Genomic DNA, 25,668 nt, shown 5'->3' with positions numbered 1-25,668 from the left:
GGCGAAGCGGCAGTGCGCGCCGTGCTGAGCTTAGCGCCGGGCGTTCCTCTTGCCTCAAGCCTGCAGTTTCGCTTGTGTGCGTCAGACCTGAGTCTCTATCACGGGTCAGGGTGGTCACGGCGAGATGCGCTTCTACGAGTGGCTGTTGGCAGCCGCGGTGCTGTTGGCGTTTTCGATAGCTTCAGCTCGACGCGCCGACCAGGACTTCGAGTTCGACGACGACTCGGTAAGCAGAGCACCCGCACATCTCCTACGGCGCGAAGGGCCGACGCGAAACGCCCGCGACCTTCTCTATTAAATTATAACCGGGTGACGAAAACAAAATCGATCGCCATCTCGGCTGAAACGCGAAACCGAACGGCGAGGTTAATGCGGGTCCCGGGACCGGGACGATATTCTCTTTGTACCCGTTTATAGTGTATTTACATAATATATTTCGTTTAGAATGATAATTCGATGAGAGAAAAAATAAAATAAATATCTCGTATTACTATAATATAATGATAAGAAATAGCCTTTGATGTTGCGCTTTCAAAGATCGTGTCGGAAATAATAATTATGTCAAATATATTTTAGGGACGTATTTATAGTATTATATCTTCGAGTATAACTTTCAGAATGCAGATTTTAAAAAGTTTTAGGTAAATACGTGATAATAAAAATATCATTATGCCCATAGCAACGGACTTATTGCGCTAAAAGCACATCCTAAGCTATATCCTAAAATACTTGATGCACACTAAACACGTCGCCGCAAATCGTTTTTTTATCGGTTACAAAGCTGAACAAGCTCACTGCCCATCTTGTGTTAAGTATTTACCGAGCCATTAGCCAACGCAGTCAGAATGCCGTCACTAATTTTCAGACATAAGGTCTCCATAGTGTAGTATAACAGCTAAGTCACTTTTCAAACTGGAAAGTGTGATTACTTCATGGCAGAAATAAGCAGGATTGTGGTAGCTACCCGTGCGGGCCTTCATCAGTAAAAGCCCCTTTACTTATAAGAGACGCTTTCCATAATCATATTTTTTTGTATATAACACGACTCTAGTAAATTAAAATAAAAATAAATTCAGTAAGCAAAAACTTAGAGATTATTCCTAACTACAGTGAAGAAGGTTGATTTTAATTTTAATATTTAGTGTAAGTAATAAACATTAAATTTTAATTAAAGATAGATAACCCAATTGTAGGTACAAGAAGAAAACTGGATCAATTTCGGTTGAAAAGCAAGATTATTCACTTGGTTCATTTCTATTCAACTTGATCTTAAAGAGAACATAATTGTAAGTGCAAGACAAAAGGTACTTTATCGTGCACAATTTAAGACTGAAAGAACATCTTTATTATAAATCATAATGGCAACGTACATATTTGAAAGGCTAAGATTAACTGCTAAAACCGGTGGCTCTAAAATGTTCCTTTATTAATATTTTACTATACAAATATTACCTGAATTATAACTGGGATCCTGGGTATGCCGAGAGCCATTACTTTTTAATCTCACGCTGTCCGGATGCGCTGCCTATTCGTTCATCGTCATAAATAATGTTACCCTCTTACTACGTATACCCTCCATACCTCTTACCTACTACTAACCACAAAGCCACAACAAAAAATGAGGATGAGTAGGTACATAATCTTGTGCCAAATTTTGCTTCAGAAAAAAAATTAAACAATCAGTCATTCAGCCGGTCCGCATTACGAGCTTCGTAAAAGGAAAAAAGAATACGAACGATATTTTTTTTAATGAAAAGAAATTGTTTCTCAAAGTTATTAAAACTTTTCCCTGTATATCCGGGAGTGCTTAATGATTATGTTAAAACGAGTCGTGAGTCCAATATTTCCGTCTTATTGATGCGAAAATTATGTAGATAGGTATTTCGTTTTGTTGTTTCCATTGAAGTTTTTTATTACAATTAATGGACTTAAACTCAATTAGTAATGTATTAAGTCACCAAGTTGCATATATTCGAGTGGTCACTTGATTTTAATGACTAGCATTGCTCTTCGTTACGGGAAATATCAAAGCTAAATAATTCAATAATGCCACCCGATTCAATACATCTCTTGATAGTACGAATGAAGAGATCCCAGGAACCCAGAGAACGAACTCTATTGAAACAAATGATAGAGATTTACAACGCTTGTCTTCTTATTGTGTCGAATTGTTGAAGTTGATATTTACACCGAATTGAAAGCAGTCCTTAACTCGCGTCGTAATCCTTTGAATTTTTTTTTTTTTTGAATGGATGGATTCTGGCACGTCCTTGTCGCTTGGCTATTTCGCATGGGCGAATCCAAGGGCTCAGTCGGAAGGGCATGGTTTGCTGACAGACTCCCGAAATATTTTGGAACCAATTTGACTTATCTCACTTATAAAGCGATCATCGTTCTCGTGGAACCCGTCGCTTGCGACGAAGGGCTCGACGAGTAAATTAACCCTCAGACACAGCCCACTGAGTTTCTCGCCAGATCTTCTCAGTGGGTCGCGTTTCCGATCCGGTGGTAGATTCTGCGAAGCACGGCTCGCCTATCTGACTTCAACCCTTCTAGTTCAAGTACATTCCAATGAATGTACTACTTCTTACGAAATTGATTATCGATGTAATATAATTGATAATCGATATACTAAAAGAAGAAAAAGAACATAGAAGAAGAAAAATATGCAGATGGTACAAGAACTCTTGCACCCATTGTACCCATTCTCTTGAAACGAACAATGTTGAGCGAGCGTGTTGAGCGATTCACCGGTGTTCGAATCTCAGGCGGGTACCAATTTTTCTAATGAAATACGTACTCAACAAATGTTCACGATTGACTTCCACGGTGAAGGAATAGCATCGTGTAATAAAAATGAAACCCGCAAAATTATAATTTGCGTAATTACTGGTGGTAGGACCTCTTGTAAGTCCGCGCGGGTAGGTACCGCCACCTTGCTTTTTTCTGCCATGAAACAGTATGCGTTTCGGTTTGAAGGGTGGGGCAGCCGTTGTAACTATACTTGAGACCTTAGAACTTATATCTCTAGGTGGGTGGCGCATTTACGTTGTAGATGTCTATGGGCTTACTTAGTCCAGTAACCACTTAACACCGGGTGGGCTGCGAGTTCGTCCAACCATCTAAGCATAAAAAAAATTGCGCATTTTAGAGCCGTCGATTTGCGGAGAACAGTTTGTTTATTTATTTCTCAAGTTCATTTGTATTTTAGTAGTAGAAGATATAAAATAAAAAAAATAAAAAATATTCCGAAAACTTTTACAGGCAAGAGCTATGAAGTCAGTTTAATTATATAAAAAAACCCATTAAGAACTCGTCTTTCCATTTTGTATCCTTATTGCCGTGGATTAAAATCTTATCTGAACAGAACCTTACAAAATGCGTCCGCAAACTCAATTACTTTTTCGTGGATCATGTTTAATCATGAGAAAATCCTGTGACAAGCCGTCACCCTATAAATTATTCAGGGAAGTTCTCTGCGACGTCGTAGTCTCCGGTCCGTAACTATGCGGCGTTGTTAGTTGCTTACAAATTTACAATGCAAATTGAACTGCATTCATTCAATGTATTGACAGATGAGCGTCGGCGAAGCTCAACGTGTATCGTGATCCTATTATAAATGAATGCACGAATTTGAAAAACTATTTCGTTTTTATATTACTGTATTTTGTATAGTTACAACAGCTGCCCCACTCTTCAAATCGAAACGCATTACTGTTTCACGGCAGAAATAGACAGCGTGGTGGTACTTATCCGGGCGGACTCACAACAGGTCCTACCAGCAGTAAAAGATGCGACGAAGAGTTCAAGGTGCAACTACTGTACTACTACTGAGTTTCTTACTGGATCTTCTCTATGGGTCGCGATTCCGGCTGGTGGTTGATTCAGCGAAAAACTGATCTTATTAGGACACCGGCTGGTGGTTGATTCAGCGAAAAACTGATCTTATTAGGACAAATGTTAGCAAGTTATTTCAGGATGAAGCCCATTAGCTTGCCTATAAATCAGGGTGAAGTTAAAATAGTTCTCCTAGCTACTGGAAGACAGATAGGCAAAAAAGGGGGAATCCTTAGTCGCTCTTTATGACATCCACGGGAACAATTGGGGGCCACACAGCCATTTAAATAAATAGATAAATAATTTAAATATATGTCTGTGAGACAGATTATTTTTCCGTTCTTAATATTTTTATATACATATATAAAATTGTTCCTATATATGTGAGTATTACGCCACCGGATAATCACAAAGGCCTTTGAATTCGTAGATCAATAACGGTTACAACCAACAATCATTATATTCATGAATGACAATACTGACACAATTGCAATACCAGACTTGGAACAATGAAAGCATTATTTCAGGACTAATAAGCATAATATATAATATAAATAATATATATATAAATAACTACATAGCTATACTTATTTGTGTGACGTCAGACGCGTAAGGTGAACTGAATTGGTCGAATGGAGCTCATCTATACTAATATATATGTAAATCTACAGTGGTTTTTACGGATGTTCTGTTATAACTATTTTTTTATGATTGAAGGATTACTGGTGGCCCGGAGGCCTTTCCAGTTTCACCAGGACAGGTGGGCGAGCAAAGGCTCAGCCAGGAGGGGTGGGATTTGCTAACAGCGGCCCGAGCGCCTCCGAAGGAGACCTAACAACTCAAGAGCAGCTGCTTCGCGAATGAATCTACTACCGGATCAGAATCACGACCCGCTGAGAAGATCCGGCGAGAAACTCAGAGAGCTGATTCATGGGTTAGGTTGCACGGCGAACTTTTTGTCGAGTTCGACCAGTACGGTTACCGGGGTCCCTAAGCCTGCTCCTAGTGTCAGAGATGAAGGCGTCTAATGCAAAGGTTATTGGATCTGATGGATCCGTAAGGACGTGTCTAGGGCGTCGACGGTGACTGGCTCCTGCGTGATCAGGATTCGGGGAGTAGTCAGCGGCGGCAACGATAAGGCGATTATCATGACGCATAGCCTTATCGAAGTACCGTTCCGACGCTGACTTCATGTATTTCTGGATAGGTTCGAGGCCCAGGTCGTCGTGTAGGTCAACGTTCCTCACGAACCACGGAGCTCTGACGGCTAACCTGCAAAAGCGGAATTGTAGAGATTGGAGGGTGTCTACGTGTGTGCGGGCCGTGTAAGCGAAAACCACACTTGCGTAAGGCATGGCCGGCCTTATGCAAGTTTTGTAAAGTGTCACCTTGTTCCGAAGGGACATTTTACTACGCTTACAGATCATGGGGTAGAGTCTACCGAGAATAAACGCGGCACGGTCGCGGACTGATTTTATATGCGGGCGGAATGTCATCGATGCATCCAGGGTAACGCCCAGGTACTTGACCTTCCTGGCCTAGGGTATGGGTTGTCTAAAGAGAGTAATCGGGGGTGTGAGATGTCTCCTCCTAATCCGGGAGGAAATCCGTGTGGACCGTTATAACTACTGAACCGTGCATCCGATTGACTTGAAAATTGGTATCCATGTAGAAAATATATGTACTTAATGGATAGGCTAATATTTATATGATTGTTGGACACCCTAATAATAATGACAATAAGTAATAAAGTTAATTTTAAATGTCCAGCGAAGCGGGCGAGTACGGCGAGTACGGTAACATAGATTCGAAATATCGAATAATAACGAAAGTAAGCTTTAAGCTATTCGTTTTAACTTTTAGTTTTTAGTATTTCAAATTGACAAAAGTACTTGCTTTTTAAAAATAGCGACGACTTCTTTTAAAAGCGTGTGAATTAAAATGATCGTTCTGTGAAATGCGGAATTAAAAAGGCATGTTGAATAAAAACGCTTTGTAGGATAGCAGCCTTTAGGAACTGTTCATATGCTATTCAACCAGTGCGATGAATGTTTATCTCTTATTTTGGCTTCAATAATTACGAACCTCTTTTCTTTTCTACTGCACTTTATTTGCAAAAATGCTATCTTAAATATCTGCTGTTCTCTTTTCTTGCTTAAAATTTGATTTGGGCTTCGATTTATACGAATATAGGCTTGGGATTGCCAAAGCAAAATAGGGCTTAGATAGCCTAGGACATAGAAAATTAAAAAAATATAAGTTACATATACTCTCAGAATAATCTACAAGAAGACAATTCAACAATTCAACAAGTTCAACAATAAAAACATCGAGTAGGATTGTAATACGAACAGATAATGAGGTGGTAAGGTAGGTAGTTTAGATGAATGACTCGGTCACACGATTTTTTTAATAAATTACCATACTACTACTCGTATTGATCGGGCGTCTTGTGAGCCCTCTCTATAAAACTGAGACTTAAAAATCATGTCTTACTGTGGGTGGTTGCATTTAAGTCATTAATGCTTAGGGGCTCCGCCACCAGACCGATCGTGAGCTCGTCCACTCACCTGAGCAATAAAAAAGGCTATTATCATGTAAGATTCCCTGTGCCTAACACATATGTGAAAGGTATTTGAGATTCAAATGCATGTTTGTTTGTGAAATGGAATCAGATGGCTTGAGAGTCCCCCCGCAAACAACTTTTAAAATGCAATGTTAACTCTTTGCAAAGACTTCGTTGATAATCATTTTCTCGATACAAAGATCAGTGCTTCCCTTCGTTTGCCGCTAGAGGCACTGTTCTAACTCCATACAAATTTGAGTTAACTTTTACGCGATCGAGAAGTTAAAAAACTCGCACTAAGGACATAGATATCTATTTAATTATGAGAAAAAATAAATAAATAAAAAGTTATATTCTATATAAAATTCTCGTGTCACAATGCTAGTTACCATACTTCTCTGAAACGGTTCGACCGATTTTTATGAAATTTTATATGCATGTTCAGTAGGTCTGAGAATCGGCTTCTATCTATTTTTCATGCTCCTAAGTGATAAAGGTTGTCCACCCCTAACATTTTATTTTTATTTTTGGTTGTTTTTTTTGTTTGTTTTAATGAGTCATTATGTGGTTGAATGAGGTTTTGTTATTTTTATATTCCCTCATCGTTCACAGCGCTTCATACCTCTTACACTCATTTACTACATCCTTAAACACTTACAATAAGTTAGTTTTTTTTTCTATACTAGAAATTGCCTAGGAATCTTATATATTATTATTATGGCAAAACAACGTTTGCCGGGTCAGCTAGTATTCTCAGAATAATATACAAGCAGACGCTGCGTTCAACAATAAAAACATCGAGCATTTCGTGTCTTCAACTTTCAACTTTCTAATTCGATATCCAGGTAACATGTTGCGGTATACCAAGTGCCTATATATGTGTTACCTACTAAAGCACACTGCTTATACATACATAATATCTGTAGTGCTAGGTGCCGACGCCGCCAACTGTTAAGTCAGGTCAAGGGCTTCCGTTGGAAACCCCGGCTTTTAGCTTGTATTGAAAACGGCGTCACTTCAAAACATCAAAAAAAAGTGTATGTGTTATAGAGTCTTGCATTTTGCGTTGAATGTTTACACTCTGTGTGTTTAGTGCGAGTTTTTTAACGTTCTCGATAGCGTAAAAGTTCACTCAAATTTGTATGCAGTTTGAACGGTGCCCCTAGCGGCAAACATAAGCAAAGGTTCCTAATCCATACAAATTTGACTTAACTTTTACGCTATCGAGAGCGTTAAAAAAGTCGCACTAAGCACATAGTAGATTATGGTTTCAGTTTTCGTTTAGATTAGGTTTTTTGTTTGCCTACCTTTTTCTATTAAAATAACCAACATGATGACCGCTTACGATTATCAAAAAGAATCCATTTTTCGTCGCAAGTGACAATGCGGTTCAAAATCCCTTTGTTTCTGTGTCTGCAACGCAAGGCATGCCTTAACGCGTTGGTAGAGCTGACGATCGCTTAGTTCGTACGGCGCCCACTTATCTAGTACTAGCTTTTGCCCGCGACTTCATCCGCGTGGTTTCACAAATAATGCTTTATTTTAGAACAAATTTGGTTAGCATAAAAAACGTTATAGTGAGCCAACCTTAATCAACATATAGACATATGCTGTTGCAGACTTTTTTTTAGATCTTTTAAAGGGGAACAATTCTGTCATACATTATTTTAGCGAAACTTTAATCGTTTCTGCAGCGCACGCAGCGGAAGCTATCAAAAGGGAAAAAAACCCCGATTTTGAAACATTCTTTATTGGTGCTCCGCTTGTATTGGTCTTAGCGTGATGTTATATAGCCTATAGCCTTCCTCAATAAATGGGCTATATAACATTGAAAGCATTTTTCAAATCGGACCAGTAGTTCCTGAGATTAGTGCGTTCAAACAAACAAACTCTTCGGCTTTATAATATTAGTATAGATACCTTGCCAATTTTATGCAAAATTAAATGTAGGTACGTCGAAAGCTGTTGCTAACCAGCGGTAGATTGAATATGAGTATTGGGCTGCCACTATTGCATTTAATTCGTCGTTGTTGACTTTAGTTTTCGACGAGGTTAATTTGGTGAATCAAAATTTCTATGTCGGAAGTATTCAAACTAATAAAAAGTCGTGCGTTCGTCTGCAGTATTCACTCCGTACATGTCATTAATGCTATGAGTTGTTTATGCGGCTTTGATATTTCAAGGGAACTTGTATTCCATAATTAATGGTATTTTTATCGTATCCACATTGATGAGAAAATACACAAATGTATTGAAAACAATAATCAACAAACGAACGACCGTCTGGTGTAGTGGTAAGTGACATGGTCACTACACCAGGGGGTCGCGGGTTCGAATCCCGCCAGGAAGATATTTGTATGACAAATATAAAATGTCTTTTCCAGGGTTATGGATGTATATTAAATATAATATGTATGTATGTGTTTAATAAAAATCTTACATTTGAGTCGTCTATTATCAAAGGTGGCAATCTGTGCATTTGGACAAAAAAAATTTATTGATATTTCAATACAGATTGATTTGAATATAATCGTCTCCTTCAAAGAATACGGTTCAAAACCTGCATTAAATAAAGGTTAATACTTAACCTGTTATTTATCTAAGATGTCGTTCAGAAGAGTTTTGTGACTGCCAATGGAATACAAAGTCAATAATTCGTTTTTCTGATTTACCAATAATTATCCAAAAGTCACATTGCCGGCTTTGATAATAGTCGACTCATTTATTTCCGTTATCTGGTAACTGTAACACAAGTTCTTTACAAGCTTAGCACGGGACCAGTTAACCTGGTGTAATCACACCACGTTAACTGGTCCCGTGCTAGAAGAAAAAAAAAGATTGAATTAGAAAATTAAAATCCAAATATTTTAAATAAAAAATTGTTTCAATTTAAATTATATTATTTAAAAAATATTGCCAGTTATATATAAATTACATTTCAAATTGCCAGTATTGTAAAAAGGCAACTTCACACGTGAAGACCTATTATATTAAATAGGCACGTAGACTTAATTTTATTTCTGCTATTATCAACCAAAATTTCTTTTTTTTCAGTCGTTATTGACGAGATAGCACAATTATTATAACGACAAGTAGTTTTTGTTTTCACCTAAACACAAGATTTTTCTTAAATAAATAAAAACATTAATACCAAAACGGAGAAGAAAATGTAAAACCTAAATCTATTTTTTTATTGCTTAGATGATTGGACTAGCTCACAACCCACCTGATGCAAAGTGGTTAATAGAGCCCATAGACAACAGATCTACAACGTAAATGCCACCACTAACCTTTAGATATGAGTTCTAAAGTATCAGTATAGTTACAACGGCTGCCCCACCCTTCAAACCGAAACGCATTACTGCTTCACGGCAGAAATAGGCAGGGCGGTGGTACCTACCCATGCCGACTCACAAGAGGTCCTACCACCGGTAATCAATTCCTCAAGGGACAGTGATTTTGATTGAATTCCAACCGCAGAGCAGAATTAAATACTATATGTAATTCTTACGGCGATGCCCTGGAATATTGCGTTCAATAAGGTAAACATAAAATTGTAAAATCTATACATATAAATAAAATTGGAGTGTCTGTTTGTAATATTGAAATAACCGCTTTTTACTACGTTCATATGAACATAATTATATATACGGTACATACACCAAAATAACATTTTTTACAATTTTTGGCTGTCTGTCTGTTTGTTCCGGCTAATCTCTGGAACGGCTGGACCGCTTTTGACAGGATTTTCAATGATAGGTAGCTGATGATAAAAGGAATAACTTAGGCCACTTTTTTTAGACTAGCTTCGCCCCGTGGCGTCACCCGCGGTACGGCAATAGCCGCAGGACTCAGCTAGTCTCTGGAACGGCTATACTGATTTTGACGAGATTTTCACTGATATGTAGCTGATTGTATGAGGAGTAACTTAGACTACTTTTTTTTAGGCTAGCTTCACCCCGCGGCGTCACTCGCGGTACGACAATAACCGCGGGTAACATCGCGAGACTCAGCTATTAATAATAAAATTTAATGTTTCCGAAGCGAAGCGAGGCCGGGTCGCTATATACAATAAAATATAAAACATACAGAGCTAACATTAGGTACCTCCCTTTACATTAACAATCCAGAAAGGTGTCGTATTTCGACCTAATCTAATTGTATTAAATGAACTCTGGGACTGGTATTACAGGGTGAGGTGTTTTGGGGTCATCAATTTATAGCTGTACGCATAGTTCTTTATTGAAGTGTTTTCGTGAAAATTAGAGGTAATTAAAATGTTTATAGAAAATTGAAAGTACATACTAGTAAAGACTGAATTTTGAACGTACCTTTGAAAAATAAATAAAATACAAAGACAGATGAAATTAATAAATATTATGATTTTTACATTAATTATAGTCCTTTAAATTGATATGGTATATATTGAGTCCACGTGGTGATTTGAACACTTATCACATGTTAGTTATGGACCCCTTTTTTATCTATACTATAAATTGTATGTGTTTAAATCATGAAAAAGTACTATAAATTATGGGATGGCACTACATATATATAAACTAAAATCTTCGGGTAATAACATACATCTACTTACATACTTACTAGTGGATCCGGCAGACGTTGTCTTGTACAAACGACTTAAAAATAAACCTCAAATAATTTTATAAAAAAAATATAATAGATAAAAATATAAAAAACATTTTTACCAGTGCACTGAATCTAAAATATTCTCGAATTCACTGGAACTCACACATAAAGTCTCATCAGAATCGGTCCAGCCGTTTATGAAGTATTCACTAACATACACACGCACAGAAGAATTATGTATGTTAAGATTTATCCTGATTGACTGGTTAATCAATGCAGAGCCTAAGCCGCTTGGGTTACTAACTAGAAATGTTGACTGTTAATGCCTTTATTGGTCTATGTATCCAAAATTAAAAATACTAGAAAACAAATCTAATAACCTAACCAAATTTCATCACTGAGTGAGTGAGTAAAATTCAAGTCATTTCGGATCCTCGCGATCCACTAACGGTGCTTCTTGGTACCTCAAGCACCGGTCATCGTTCTCGATGCACCCACCGCTTGCGGCGAAGGTCTTGGCGAGTAAATTAACCCACAGACACAGGCCACTGAGTTTCTCGCGAGATCTTCTCAGTGGGTCGCGTTTCCGAGCCGGTGGTAGATTCTGCGAAGCACTGCTCTTGCTGGGGTTAGTGTTAGCAAAGTCGTCAGGCTAGAACCCCGTGAGCTCACCTATTTGTTAGGTTACTAGGTAAGCTAATGCTTAAGTAGGATAAAAATAAAACAAAAAAAGTGTAGGTAATATTAGCTATAAATAATTTGCCCGTTATTTTCAAAGAAGCACGAAAATTGTATATTTCAAAATGTCAACCTCAAATGGAAGAGTTAAGGTCTGAAAATTTAGATGGGAGGAATTTCATCAATTTCTAGGCTTGATATTCTACATTAAAACTACTTACATAAATGATAGGTATATAATTACTTTAATGTACTGTCAGTAGAATATCGCGCTTGATCTGTGCAAAGCTGGGACGGGACGCTAGTATAACAATTAAGAGAATGGCATAAAGAAAATTATTCGCATCAAACCGTTGGATTGCGATTAAAATGTAGAATGCGATTTCGTCTGCCCATCAACGGCAATAAAAAGCTATTTTAATTTACTTAGGCAGCTGTTAGGAAGCATTTTATATCCGTAATCGTACGAATCATGACGGCAAATGGAGGACATAGCGAGCGTATTTTCTGACACTTAAAACTACCCAGTGGGAAAATTATTAATAATTGAATTACAGAATTCAAATTCAAACTTGAACAAAATTATTGAGTAATTTGTACAAAATATTGGCAGATAATTTACTCTGTTGTTCTTGAGACGTGGCATATAATATATTGTTAAGGACAAAAATATTTATAAATTTTATTATTAATTAGTAAAAGTAGATATCCTACCTATTAACCAAATCAAACATGCGTTCTCCGATACGCAACTGTCCACTTTCATTTATTTTTTCGTAACTTATTTAACTTATTGTCTAAATTAATAACGTGTCAATAATGGTTTTTTTTTCACAGGATCCTGCTTCTTCCTCTACGAATCGCGACTCTAATGTCGCTCACTCTCGCAGACCCAGAAGATACATTTACGACCCGCACAGTGAGTTAAGATTATTAAAACAGGACTGATTTTCTTTTATCTATCAATTAATAAACTAGTCGAATATAGATTTTTTTGAAAATTTTATTCATACATATTTATTTAATGCCTTGTTTTAACAGTCGATTGGAAGCTCAGCCCTAAACTGATTTTCAATCATAGTGTCGTAAAATTTTATCGATTTTTTTTTATTGCTTAGATGAGTGGACTAGCTCACAGCCCCCCTGCTGTTAAGTGGTTACTGGAGCCCATAGACATCTACAACGTAAATGCGCCACGCACCTTGAGATATAAGTTCTAAGGTCTCAGTATAGTTACAACGGTTGCCCCACCCTTCAAACCGAAACGCATTACTGCTTCACGACTGAAATAGGCAGGGAGGTGGTACCTACCCGTGCGGACTCACAAGAGGTCCTACCACCAGTAATAACGCAAATTATAATTTTGCGGGTTTCATTTTTATTACACGATGTTATTCCTTCACTGTGGAAGTCAATCGTGAATATTTTTTGACTACGTATTTCATTAGAAAAATTGGTACCCGCCTGCGAGATTCGAACACCGGTGCATCGCTACATACGAATGAACCGGACGTCTTATTCTTTAGGCCACGACGACTTAATTTGTTTGTATAATCAGACAAATGTATTTACTGTTGGTAGGGCGTTTTGTGAGTCCGCACGGGTAGGTACCACCGCCCTGCCTATTTCTGCCCTGAAGCAGTAATGCGTTTCGTTTTGAAGGGTGGGGCAGCCGTTGTAACTATACTGAGACCTTAGAACTCATATCTCAAGGTGGGTGACGCATTTACATTGTAGATATCTATGGGCTCCAGTAACCACTTAGCACCAGGTGGGCTGTGAGATCGTCCACCCATCTAAGCAATAAAAAAAATCATTGGTTCATGTAGTGTTTTAATTTAATAATAATTTCATATCATTAAAAGTATATCATATTTATTTGCCAGATTCCCTGTGCCATTCGCTCGTGTGTAAGAAACGCGAGGTGTGTCTCCTCCGTGACGCTTTCACAGCTCTGTGCGCTACGAAGAAGGATATTATACGAAAAGGGTATTTGTAAATTCATCATTTATCACACGCGCTGATGTACAAAGACCTTTTGCATATGTTTACATAATGACCGCTTGGAAGCGACCTACATTCAGTGTTCCTTTGACCTCTGTCAGATCGTCAGACTATCGTGCTAGAGCACTAATACACAGACTTAATTTTAAACTAGATCAGTTTACATATTTCGAGTTACCCTTGTTGAGACTTGTGGGTGAATGCGATTTCCACAAGCTCGTATGTGTGACGATCAAATGTTTAATGTTTAAGATAAAAAATAAATCTATATTCTCAATTTATAATAACATAATTGAAGTTGCCAAGTACGGTAATTCATCGTTTTAGAATAAACTAGCCGTACTCGCACGCTTCGCTGGCATTTAAAATTAACATTATTATTTATTGTCATTATTTCCAACACTTATATAAATATTAGCCTATCCATTAAGTACTATTAAGTACATGTATTTTCTACATGGGTACCAAGTTTCAAGTCAATCGGATGCGTAGTTCGGTAGTTATAATGGAATATCCGTAAAAACCACTGTAGATTTATATATTAGTATAGATAAGTATTTCACAGAACACAGTCCATAATGACTTTGCCCGTCAACCGTTTTTCAATAATATACTTAAAAATAAATAAAAAATAATAATAATAAATAATAAAAAGAAAATAAACTTAAAAAATACATCACATTTTGTGTTGAACAATATTATCGTTTCAGCATCTCTAAAGGATCTTGATATATATAATCTTCGGATCCTGCTGATCCACCCTAATCGACACCTTTTGTTTTGGTAGGCAGCGGTTCGGCTCTATCTCTGGCATTGCTGAAGTCCATGGGCGACGGTAACCACTCACCATCAGGTGGACCGTATGCTCGTCTGCCTACAAGGGCAATAAATAAAAAATAAAAAAACATTTATTTTTAACCTTAACTTTGAGTTTTTTTGAACTATTTTGATCCCACAATGTTACAATGCAATGTCCTAAACACCTACTTAAGTACACTTAAAAGTTCCACATCCAAAGTACCCGAGCATGAATTTTCTCCTGTATTATGTACACTGGAAACACAAGAACGAACTCAAAGCACCGCATCAATCTAGGTCACCCCGCTATATTAATGAGTTTCTTACAGTGAACGCCATGTAATGTAAATTTGTTGACAGCGACGTAATAGTAACAGCAACTGCCAATAGCTGGGAAGCGCCGGCTAGAGATCGCGAAGATGACGAGGAAGATGTATTTTACGACAGTGCCGCCAGAGATACTGATGCAGATCTCGACAATGATGAAAACAAACCTGACCGGTGTGTAGTTTATATCTTTATACATTATTATTTTACGTAAATATCAAAGTAGATGATATTAAATAATCATATTATGTCGGTACATATCTATTATATTAGTGCTTATAAGCAATTTGTGTAGGTAATATGTGAATGTATGTACTTAATTGTGTATTTTTATTAAGTCTACATAAAGTAATTTTACTATATTTTACATTCTTTTCATAATTTACACTTAGGTCACGTTTTTGAAAGGCACCGTTCTCTATAACTAAATAATTTCCTTTTGCACATGGTTGCATTGAAGAGATTGCTCTAAGCGATAAGGCCTATTGTTACAAAGTTTATATTGAGAGGTGAAAGGCAATTTTGTTTTAAGCAACATTTCGCTTAATACACGACATTTGCCTTTGTAATTAAAGGTCCGTTTTATTTGGTATTAGTATCAACAATTCGATGTTTTAAGCTATTGCATAGCTTTTATCGCGGGCTTTAAGTGCGGTGACCGAATCAAGAAATTCCGTAACGAAAATAAAACCTAACACCTCCCACTCCGCCTACCATGTAGCCTCGGTTCAACACATTCACACGTTGCGCTTGTGTAGTGTTTGTGAATAAGCGCGCGGCGTGACGTCGCACTGCATGCGCATCATAAAAAGTTTGCCCATCTCTCTCTCGCGCGATCTAGCTTATTATTGTCTAATTATAATTGCACGAGTTGATAAAAAATGCTATGCAATAGCTAGTCCCCGAGCGCCACACGTGTTTGAACTTCAATTATGTTTACCCCTTTTAAAGAACTGAAGAGGTTTTTTTGGTGTGATATTTTTTCCAAAATTTAAACATTAAATGGCTCCTGCTGTAAAGTTGCAAAAATGTCCCTTAAACCAAATAACCTTTCACCACTAGAATATAGTTTTAAGCCTCTACTGCTGTTACATGTGATTTTTCAAAAAAAAAAAGTTTTTATATTATGTAACTTTCTAAATACCCATCTCGTCTAAAGTTGGTTAGAACCAGGCAGAATGTAGGATGAAGAGTGAATCATGAATTTTTAAATTTTTACGGGCGGGTAGACACTCTTTTAACCGATATGTTTTTAAGCGGTTACTGAAGTGAACTCAATAGAAACACAACATGAATATCGACAACTACATTGAGGCACGGAATCAAAGTGTTAGTTTTATTGTATAGCGGCTGTGCAACTTTTCAAACCGGAACGTAGTACAAAAAGGCAATGCGCTACTAACCTATCTATCTGTGCAAACTCAAAATTCGTTTTGCGACGGATGATTAGACAACTTTAACAAACAAAAAAAATTGCTTAGATGGGTGGACGAGCTCACAGCCCACCTGGTGTTAAGTGGTTACTGGAGCCCATAGACATCTACAACGTAAATGCGCCACCCATCTTGAGATACAAGCTCTAAGGTCTCAGTATAGTTACAACGGCTACCCCAACCTTCAAACCGAAACGCATTACTGCTTCACGGCAGAAATAGGCGAAGTGGTGGTACCTACACGTGCGGTGGTACCTACAAGAGGTCATACAACCAGTAATTTGAAAATAAATCAAACGTAACAGTAATTCGTGTTTATACAAAGCCATTGTTTGAGCACTTTTAGTTAGCCAAGTAAAGACGCATCATTGTAAGAAAGCCTCAGGTAATAAACGTCGTCTCTTAATATGTAGTTCAACCAACACATTTCACAACAACAATAAATTACAATTTTATAGCTGTGTGGGTTGTCCGGTGCGCGGTCGCGGCGAATTCCTATGCGGTTCGGATAATCGCACGTATTCGTCGTTGTGCCGTCTGGATCTTCACAACTGCGTTCACCGTAACAAGAAACCGGTGACGTTGGCTTGCCGAGGCTTCTGTCCGTGTCCTTCGACGCCGCGTAGAAATCGTCGTCCACACCAACGACAGAGACCTACCAGACGAAACTTCAACGAATACGATGATGTAAGGCTTCTAGTGATTTTCTATCCATTCATATTTTATAGTCAGACTGGCTGTAACCGTCCGCTTCGCTAGCCATTTAAAATTAACATTATTATTTCTCAACACCACAAAGATTCTCATCATTAACGCCCCTGCAACTGGTGTAGGGAGCTCAACACTCATATAAATATTAGCCTATCCATTAAGTACATGTATTTTCTACATGGATACTAAGTTTCAAGTCAATCGGATGCATGTTTCAGTAGTTATAACGGAACATCCGTAAAAACCACTGTAGATTTATATATTAGTATAGATATTGACTCGTTCTGTTTATAAGCATAACATTTCGATGTTACTATAGTAAAATTCGATCTTAACGATTGTATTGTCAATGTATTTTTTTAGTGTCCGTACGTAAGTGTAATAATGAAATCGTGAGAATACAAATACTGCAATGAGTAGAACAAATACATAATAAGTATGGTTCTTAAACCCTTAATCATCACCTCCGTTCAAATCATCAAGCCACTACTACTTCATCATCTTTTTATCATCATCATCAAACCACAACATCACCGCCTCATCAATTTCATCGCCATCCAGCGGTAACATCGCCCCTGCCTCGTTAGGCAGCGAGTCCAAGCCAGGGCAGAGGGTTTTGCCCCGAGGCCCGATCTGTGCCCCCGTAAGAGGACACGAAAACCCAACGACAAATACATATTTCAATCTTCACAATACACCCTGACTCGGAGTTTCTCGGATATAATTTATGCAAATACAGTACATATCATTTGTCATGATTATGAGATATGTTAAGATTAATTTTCAATCTATTAAATATTTAAGGATTGGCGACGTAGGAAAATGGAATCTTCGCACAACGAAGTTCTTCCCGAGCGAACTTCCCGAAGACGTCAATCACAAGGTCGTAAACTGAATGTTATAGTTATTTTATATTTATTATATATTATATTATCTTATACTTCTTGCTTGGAACAAAGTGTACTACCTGAGTAGATCAGCTCCGTAAGACCTTTGCTTTGTATTTGTAGGTTTTGAATTGCCTAATAAAGCTAGGAATTAGTGAGAGGGTCAAAATTCAATGTATACTAAGCGTTACTTCAGTCGAACTTTGTTATTGGTATGTTAGCAGTCTCAGCGGCTAGATTATTAATCAAAATAAAAATTTGGCATAGATGAGGAATTGAGGGGAAGGTAGATCTGAGATTGGTCGTCTCAGAAGTTTTTAACTGCAACTTCTTATGAAGTTAAAGCAAAGCATTGGAACGACCGTTATCCATCCCTTTAAATTTTAATTGAGAATTGTATTATAGCCCAAATTGGGGAGATGACAGCACAAACTTCTGCGGTAACTTTAAAAGAACCGAAGCATTTCAGTAATTGCCAATATTCCGGTTACAACTGTCAATTAAAAACGATGCGAGTGTAAACATAGCTCTCATTATAAAACTTATAAAACAACCAAATGCCTTCTGTGAAAACCTGTACTTACATCTGAAATATAAACCAAAATCAATAGCCAATTATAAGTTCTTCAAATAAACGTAGCGTTTCACTAGTTGTTATTACTTCTACCCGTTAAATGTAGACCTCTTTATTCGTTTCAACAGTATCAAGCTTAATGACGTAAGTCTGCGATCTGTTGAAGTGGTCGTGGCCTAAAGGATAAGCAATAAATAAAAAATAAAAAAGACTAATTTCTAGAGAATACTAATTAAGTATTGTTACAGCCACTGAAGGCTGCGCATTGGATAAAATGGCGAATCGTTTGCTCGACTGGTTCTCTGTTCTGATGGACGAGGCTGCTGAAAAAGCACCTTCTGAAGAAGGTCAGTAGTTATTCCTTTTACAGTGTAAGTATATTATTGGCCAAAAATAATTTCATTAGTGATCCTAACAAAATGTATAAATTGTGACAGGCTTCCCGAATGATTGCAAACCAGAAGTACGCTGGATGTTTGCTCATCTGGATACGGATGGTGATGGAATACTATCCGCTGACAACCTTTATTCCCTACGTAAGTATAAAAAATTTCACAATACCAGTACGCGTTATACATAACATTTCGTCTTTTCGCCTTAAAAGTGTACAAATTCCAAAAATATTCGAAATTGAGTAATATGCGGAATTGGTATCACCAGTATTTTTATCATAAAGAGCATAGTTTAGTTTTTTTTGCTTACCTATGTTTTGAGTACTATTAACAAAATTATTACATAATTTTATCTCACTTTAAAAGACAGAGAGTGTAACTGGTAAAAAAATAAAAAATAAATGTTACAAATATGATTAATATGTACCTTTAAAACGCTCTCCTGTAAAATTAGTAAATTTTGAAATTGTACAGTTTTAATGTGAGAAGACGATTTGATGTCCACGCACCGCGCAAGTGCATGTCGATATTTAATCAAATAACGAAATTATTATGTAAGTTACACCTTACATAAATTAGCGATCTTAAATACAACATTTTGAAATATTGGGAGTATAATTTGACATTTTTCACTTTTGGCGGGCTTTCTGTTTCTACCACAGTATATTATGTGTATCTAGTGTGTGTAGTGTAGTCAATTTTATTAGCGGCTCCAAATAAACATGCAATCCGCCACATTTATATAACTATTTTAAAAAGGAAGATACTTTCGTCGAGGCTACGTTCGTCGAGTGTTGTTTGAAATATGTAGATCATTTTGTTGTATCGACACGCACGCCACCTTTCATGTATTGACGGTAATATAGTAAAACGAAACGATTCAAGCCGTAGAAAACTTAATCCACTTCAACTTCCGATCGCATGTCCTATATTTATTGCCTCGATTTGTGACCAAGTTTTTTGCTTGGTGTTGAGTAGTTATCAAAACCTAAAGTTAAAAGCTTCTGTTTTTGTTATCAGGTCACGACGAACGCGAACGCTGTCTGCGACCGTTCCTATCGTCATGCGGAGGTGCTGGTGGTGACGTCACGCGTGCTGCATGGTGCGCGTGCCTCCGCCGCGCCGCCAGACCCTGCACCGCGCTAGCACGTGCGCATCCTCAACCTCACGCTGGTATACTTTTATTTTAATTTTATACAAGCGGCCCGCTCCGGATCCGCTTGGGTCTTTAACACAAATTTCAACGATATTTGACGTTGTTTAATTTTTTTTTTAAAAAGAACACTTATTGCGGCATAACTATAACAGTTAAGCATATGTCGTCGCGACACATTTAGTAAATAATGATGTGTTCTACAAAGTCATAGTACATTATTTTATTCTATCATCAATAGTTTTCGCAGGGCACGCGATGTAAAGAATATTTTAGGTAGTTTTTTTACACCTTGGGTTACATTATTGGAGTTGTAGTAAGCATCCCTAATTTTCTCCAAAAAAATTATAGCCTATGGCCCTCGGAAATAATATAGATTCCAAACAGTGAAAGAACTTTTCAAATCGGTCCAGTAGTTTCGGAGCCTATTCAATACAAACAAACAAACAAATCTTTCCTCTTTATAATGTTAGTATAGATTGCTTAGGTGGGTGGACAGCATATTGGACTAACGCATCCATATTAAGACAGCTCAATATCCAAACCAGGCTCTCTACCATCTGCCTCAAAAGGATATTTAGGTTTTTCGGTCACATTGCCAGAAACAGCGGTGACAATCTTGAAAAATTGATAGTAACTGGCAAGATTGCAGGCAAAAGATCTCGTGACCGCAATCCAATGCGCTGGTCCGACCAAATCCGCACTACTCTGGATACCACGCTACGATGCCATACACACCGAGAAGGATAATGGGAGGAGATGCTCACGACCTTCAGACATGAGGAATGCGACTCAGGGAGGAGTGTGGACGAGCTCACGGTCCACCTGGTGTTAAGTGGTCACCGGAGCCCATAGACACCTACGAAGTAAATGCCGCCACCCACCTCGAGACATAAGTTCTAAGGTCTCAGTTATACAGTACAACGGCTGCCCCACCCTTCAAACCGAAACGCATTACTGCTTCACGGCAGAAATAGGCAGGTTGGTGAAACCTACCCGCGCAGATCCATAAGACATTCTACCACCAGTGATTACGCAAATAATAATTTTGAATTTCGACTACTGCGGGCTCACTAGTTTCTGTAGATACCTACGTGTATTATTATACATTCGTTTATCAAATGAATGCTTTGCAGGAGCCTACGTTCCGTCGTGCGACGCGCGCGGCTTCTACAGACCGCGGCAATGTCACGCGGCTCTGGGCGTGTGCTGGTGTGTGGACGCGCATGGCGTCGAGCTGCCGGGCTCGCGGACCAAGGGAGCACCTGCTTGTCCCGGTACCTACATCTTATAAGCCGAATGGAGACATCTTCACCGTAAATGCGCCACCCACCTTGAGATATAAGTTCTACGTTCTCAAGTATAGTTACAACGGCTGCCCCACCCTTCAAACCGAAACGCATTACTGCTTCGCGGCAGAAATAGGAGGGGTGGCGGTGCCTACCCGCGTAGACTCACAAGTGGTCCTACCACCAGTAATTACGCAAATTATAATTTTGCGAGTTTGATTTTTATTACACGATGTTTTTTTTTTTTTAATGTGAAAGTTTACTGGTGGCCCGAAGGCCTTTCCAGTTTCACCAGGACAGGTGGGCGAGCAAAGGCTCAGCCAAGAGGGTACACGATGTTATTCCTTTACCGTGGAAGTCGATCGAGAGCATTTGTTGAGTATTTCATTAGAAAAATTGGTATCCGCCTGGGATTCGAACACCGGTGCATCGCTTCAACACGAATGCACCAGACCTCTTATCTTTTAGGCCACAACGACTTTAGAATAAGATACTGTCGGTATAGTATGGCCCTGTGCTCGAGCTCGCCACAATATAAATGAACTTTTGTTATACCGGTAAATATGGATATCAGAATGTAATATTTCGAGATTGTCGTGTTGAAATTGCGATCATATCTTGTTGGATTTTTGATGATGATGATCTATGATCAAATTCATAGCTCAAGAGAAAGAGGTAGACCTAAGAAGAAATGGATGGATTGCGTGAAAGACGATATGTGTAAGAAGGGAGTGAGCGAAGAAATGGTATATGATATATGGTATGGAAGGAGAAAACATGTTGCGCCGTCCCCAGGTGACTGGGGTGAAGAGTTTAATCCATGATCAAATTATAATATTTAATCTATGAAAGTTTGTGGATTGTGTTAAATTTGTTAAACTAGTCCGAGATTGAAATACACAAGCGCCGTGAACACGGGAGGCCACGATTTGACTAGTTTATATTTATAAATCATTTTTGCATAATTCGACTTGTTTATGAGTACACAAGTAAAATGTTAAAGATAAAATATCTAAAAATTGGTCATTCAACTCCTGTACAACATAAAGTTTTAAAATTTTTATTGGTTCTTCCTGTCAACCAATTTTACTTAATTTGTTCACTAGCTGCCGTAACTTTTTATTGGCAAGCAAGAACAATAGTCAGTACAACGTAAAATAATTGTTAATAATAAATGAAGTCAATGTTATTTGGTTTAGGCGAGAAATCCTCAGAGAACGACAGCAACAATAGTTCTGAAGATGCGGACGGAGCACCGTCTGATGATGAAGACGCCGACGGTAGCGGTGATCAGGAGATGCGCTTCTAAATGTCGTCAAATTAAAGTTCAACTTCGTCCTTTTTACTAGCAATTATACCCATATAAATAATTAAATCCCAAAATAATGAAATATTGTTTCTGAAGTCATCCTACGTTAGGCTTATATTACAGCCTAACGTAGGAGATGAAAAAAAAGGAGTTTGATTCCTATTGCAAAATAAATACCTCCTCAATGTGCTTTTATATATTGAGTAATATTACAACATGGAATGAATTACTACACTTACTACTAAGTAAAGTACTTATATGTTGAGCGATATCACCACTTGAGTCTATCAAATATCTCAGGAATGTTAGGTTCCATAAATAAAGTATGTAGTTAGTTAGCTCTACCTAGTGATTAGCATAGATTCTTACTATTGCTGGTTCGCGGAATCCTCAGCTGTAGTTTATGATTGTTTATACCTAGTTATTCTTGACAGTGTCAAGCCTTTGAATATTTAAACGTCAATTGCTCTTTAGGGGCAACGAGGCTTTTAATAATAAAAGCCCCGTTGCCTAAAGAGCAATTGACGTAAAAAAGTTTTTTTTTAACGCGTTCCTTTGGCAATGACTTTAACCGCGTAACTTATGTCATTAATATTTAATCAACGTTGACTTCAAAATCTCGCATGGCCTTATAACCTTTGTAACGAACTTTTTAAATTGCAATAAAAATTAGTTCTAGTTATGTGGGTACTTTCGCATTAGATTGGTTGGTACCTACTGAATAATGTTTGTATAAATCTTTTAGAAAAAATCACGTTTGAGTGCTAGTTTACTATGTATGTAGTAGAATTTAGCGCTACGTTATGTATTCTCAGGCATAAGTACTTACATTAGAATTCTAAAACATGTTTTTGAATTAGAATTATAGTCGCTGAACTTCAAATTCGGGGAGTAAAATCTTATAAATGTTACAAAAATGCCGTTATTCTTTTTTTTTATTAAATTTATAATATAGTCGAATAGTGTATGTTTTATGGAGAATGGGTAGGTAGGTAAATCTGATTTCAATTTACTTTAACCTAAATTTTGTTGTTATACCACTTCAGATTTACCTTCCTGGTTTGATTCCAGATGGTTGAATTTGTGAGTCAATTTCATTTCACTGACCGTCCATTGATTTGAACGTAATTTATAGAATGAATAGTCAATATCAAGAACTGGATGATTTTTTAGACAAGTCAGCCAACTGTAAACAACTACTGCTCTACAGTTTTTTTCATTGTTCTCAAGAATATCCTTAATTGATGTATAGTCCCATTTTCTAACAGGCTTGTTGTGCATTAAAATATTTCAAACGATTGAGTTACCTCGTTTAAAGTTCAGGGACTCGATAATTTATCAGAAAATACTTAAAGAGGTATGTACTTACTTAGTTTAGTATCTTGATCTAACAACATTCGCAGCGGTACCTAAATAAGATAGCAAGATAGATATATTATTATGTAACCACGAGCAATATTTATAAACCCCTCGTACTTGATTTGTAGTTGTTTGTACCTAGTATATCTATATCGCTATATTATCTATTTGTATACAATATTACGGCGTGGTAGATTTTTATAAGTAGTGAAAAGCTGTTTACGATTTATAAACTTTATAAGGACAAATTATTGTTTTGGGAAGGCGAAGGCATACCTACACATATGGCCTAAAGTCGTTGTAAAATTGAAATTAACCGTCCCATAATAACAAAAAAACAAATAAAATTAAGGTAAATAAACAGTTTTTAAACAATGCAATATATTAGCCGCCCGGTTGCTTATTTAAAGGTCTGTCAAAAGTATATCCCACATTCCACCAAAAGTACCTATATACTGTCCTAAGTTGTGCTCTGGTGATAATACGTACAAATTATGTAATTTTAAATAACAGTGGAACTCAATCCACAAGCGCTATAGAAAGAGATAGAGCTGCCTTTGCACGATGGAACCTTAGAATAATGATGGAACCCAATCCGGTATCGCCCACTCATATAATCGTCACCCTGATACGACCTTTCGAGCCATTAATAGTTCTTATGGAGAGATCCTAGAATTTTTTATCTCATACCATACCCGTCGCAATATGGAATATTAGGCATGTCTCATTGAATCTCATTTCTGTAATCATCAGAAAGTAGGAAAGGATGATTTTAATGTACCTAACCACTACGCTTTAAAAGACTAGAAAGTCGACATTTAACGATCGAAACGGCCGAAATTTTGTTCCCCTTTCCGATCCGGCTACATTATGGTTAATACTTCACTAGCGTACTTACCAAACGGCGCCGCGGCGTCTCATTTACTCTGGCAGAAAAATCTTAGCTGTTGTCGACCTAGCTTTGCTTGGGTTTTTTAGGATTACTCATCACGGTCGGAAATCTTATTCATACTTCATATAATTACTATGTAATCGTCGATATAGATCTTAAAAAACAAGCTTATGAATGTTTGATATTACTAGTTAATTAGAAAATATAGTGTTGTATTATGGTATAGGTCTTAAAGCAGATGACTTTCTTGAAATTGTACCAAAAAAAAATTTTTATTTTTACTATTAAAGTTTTTTTATCATTTACTAAATTTTATAGTTAAATAATTATATTTCTGAATTGGATTGTTCCTTCACCTCGTATTCTTAAAAGTCATTTGTTGAGAAAATTTGTATTAGTGTCTAATACTCGTATTATGTACATGTAGAGAAACCACATAATAGTAAGAGAATTATTTGCACTTTTTTAAATCTCTCACAGTACTCTAAATAAATAAAAGCCTGTATTATTAAAATCTGAGTTTTATTCCAGCATTTAACTGAATCAATGTAACTGAAATTATTCTTTTAATTATAAATTTTTGATAGATAGGCAGGATGCTGATGTGGATTTTTCTGTAGTTATCTTGAGACTTATATCGCCAAAGAAACCCAGATGTTCAAAACAACCTGGATCCGTAAGGACGTCTCTAGGACGGTGACTTGCTTCTGCGTGATCAGGATTCGCGGAGTGGTCAGCGACGGCAATGATAAGGCGATTATCATGACGCACAGCCTTATCGAAGTAACGCTCCGACACTGACTTCATGTGTTTACGGATCGTTAACCTGGATTATGGCATTAACAGCAATAGGCCAAACAATAGGCTAGGTT

At 37.4% G+C, this 25,668-nt stretch overlaps 1 protein-coding gene across 1 annotated transcript; it reads left to right on the top strand.

Annotated features, from left to right (window-relative positions):
* On the top strand, positions 1 to 25,310 carry Cow (Proteoglycan Cow). The gene is made up of 11 exons (XM_028171472.2): positions 1 to 226; positions 12,506 to 12,587; positions 13,555 to 13,657; positions 14,831 to 14,971; positions 16,689 to 16,917; positions 17,746 to 17,824; positions 18,651 to 18,749; positions 18,840 to 18,938; positions 19,815 to 19,967; positions 21,084 to 21,224; positions 22,436 to 25,310. The coding sequence occupies exons 1-11, from the start codon at positions 125 to 127 to the stop codon at positions 22,543 to 22,545; spliced, it is 1,338 nt and encodes a 445-aa protein (XP_028027273.2). The 5' UTR covers positions 1 to 124; the 3' UTR covers positions 22,546 to 25,310.
* Positions 25,311 to 25,668: the final 358 nt, after the last annotated feature.

Source organism: Bombyx mandarina, chromosome 09 (assembly GCF_030267445.1).
Source record: "Bombyx mandarina strain Sakado chromosome 09, ASM3026744v2".
In the NCBI taxonomy this organism is placed as follows: Eukaryota; Metazoa; Arthropoda; class Insecta; order Lepidoptera; family Bombycidae; genus Bombyx; species Bombyx mandarina.
This window is presented reverse-complemented; position numbering and strand designations above follow the sequence as displayed.

What these genes read in the sequence shown, in the direction of transcription:
- Cow (XM_028171472.2), top strand. Translation starts at nt 125, where the DNA reads ATGCGCTTCTACGAGTGGCTGTTGGCAGCCGCGGTGCTGTTGGCGTTT. An exon ending in GCATCCTCAACCTCACGCTG is followed by an intron (nt 19,968 to 21,083) that starts GTATACTTTTAT and finishes AATGCTTTGCAG; the next exon opens with GAGCCTACGTTCCGTCGTGC. An exon ending in GGGAGCACCTGCTTGTCCCG is followed by an intron (nt 21,225 to 22,435) that starts GTACCTACATCT and finishes TATTTGGTTTAG; the next exon opens with GCGAGAAATCCTCAGAGAAC.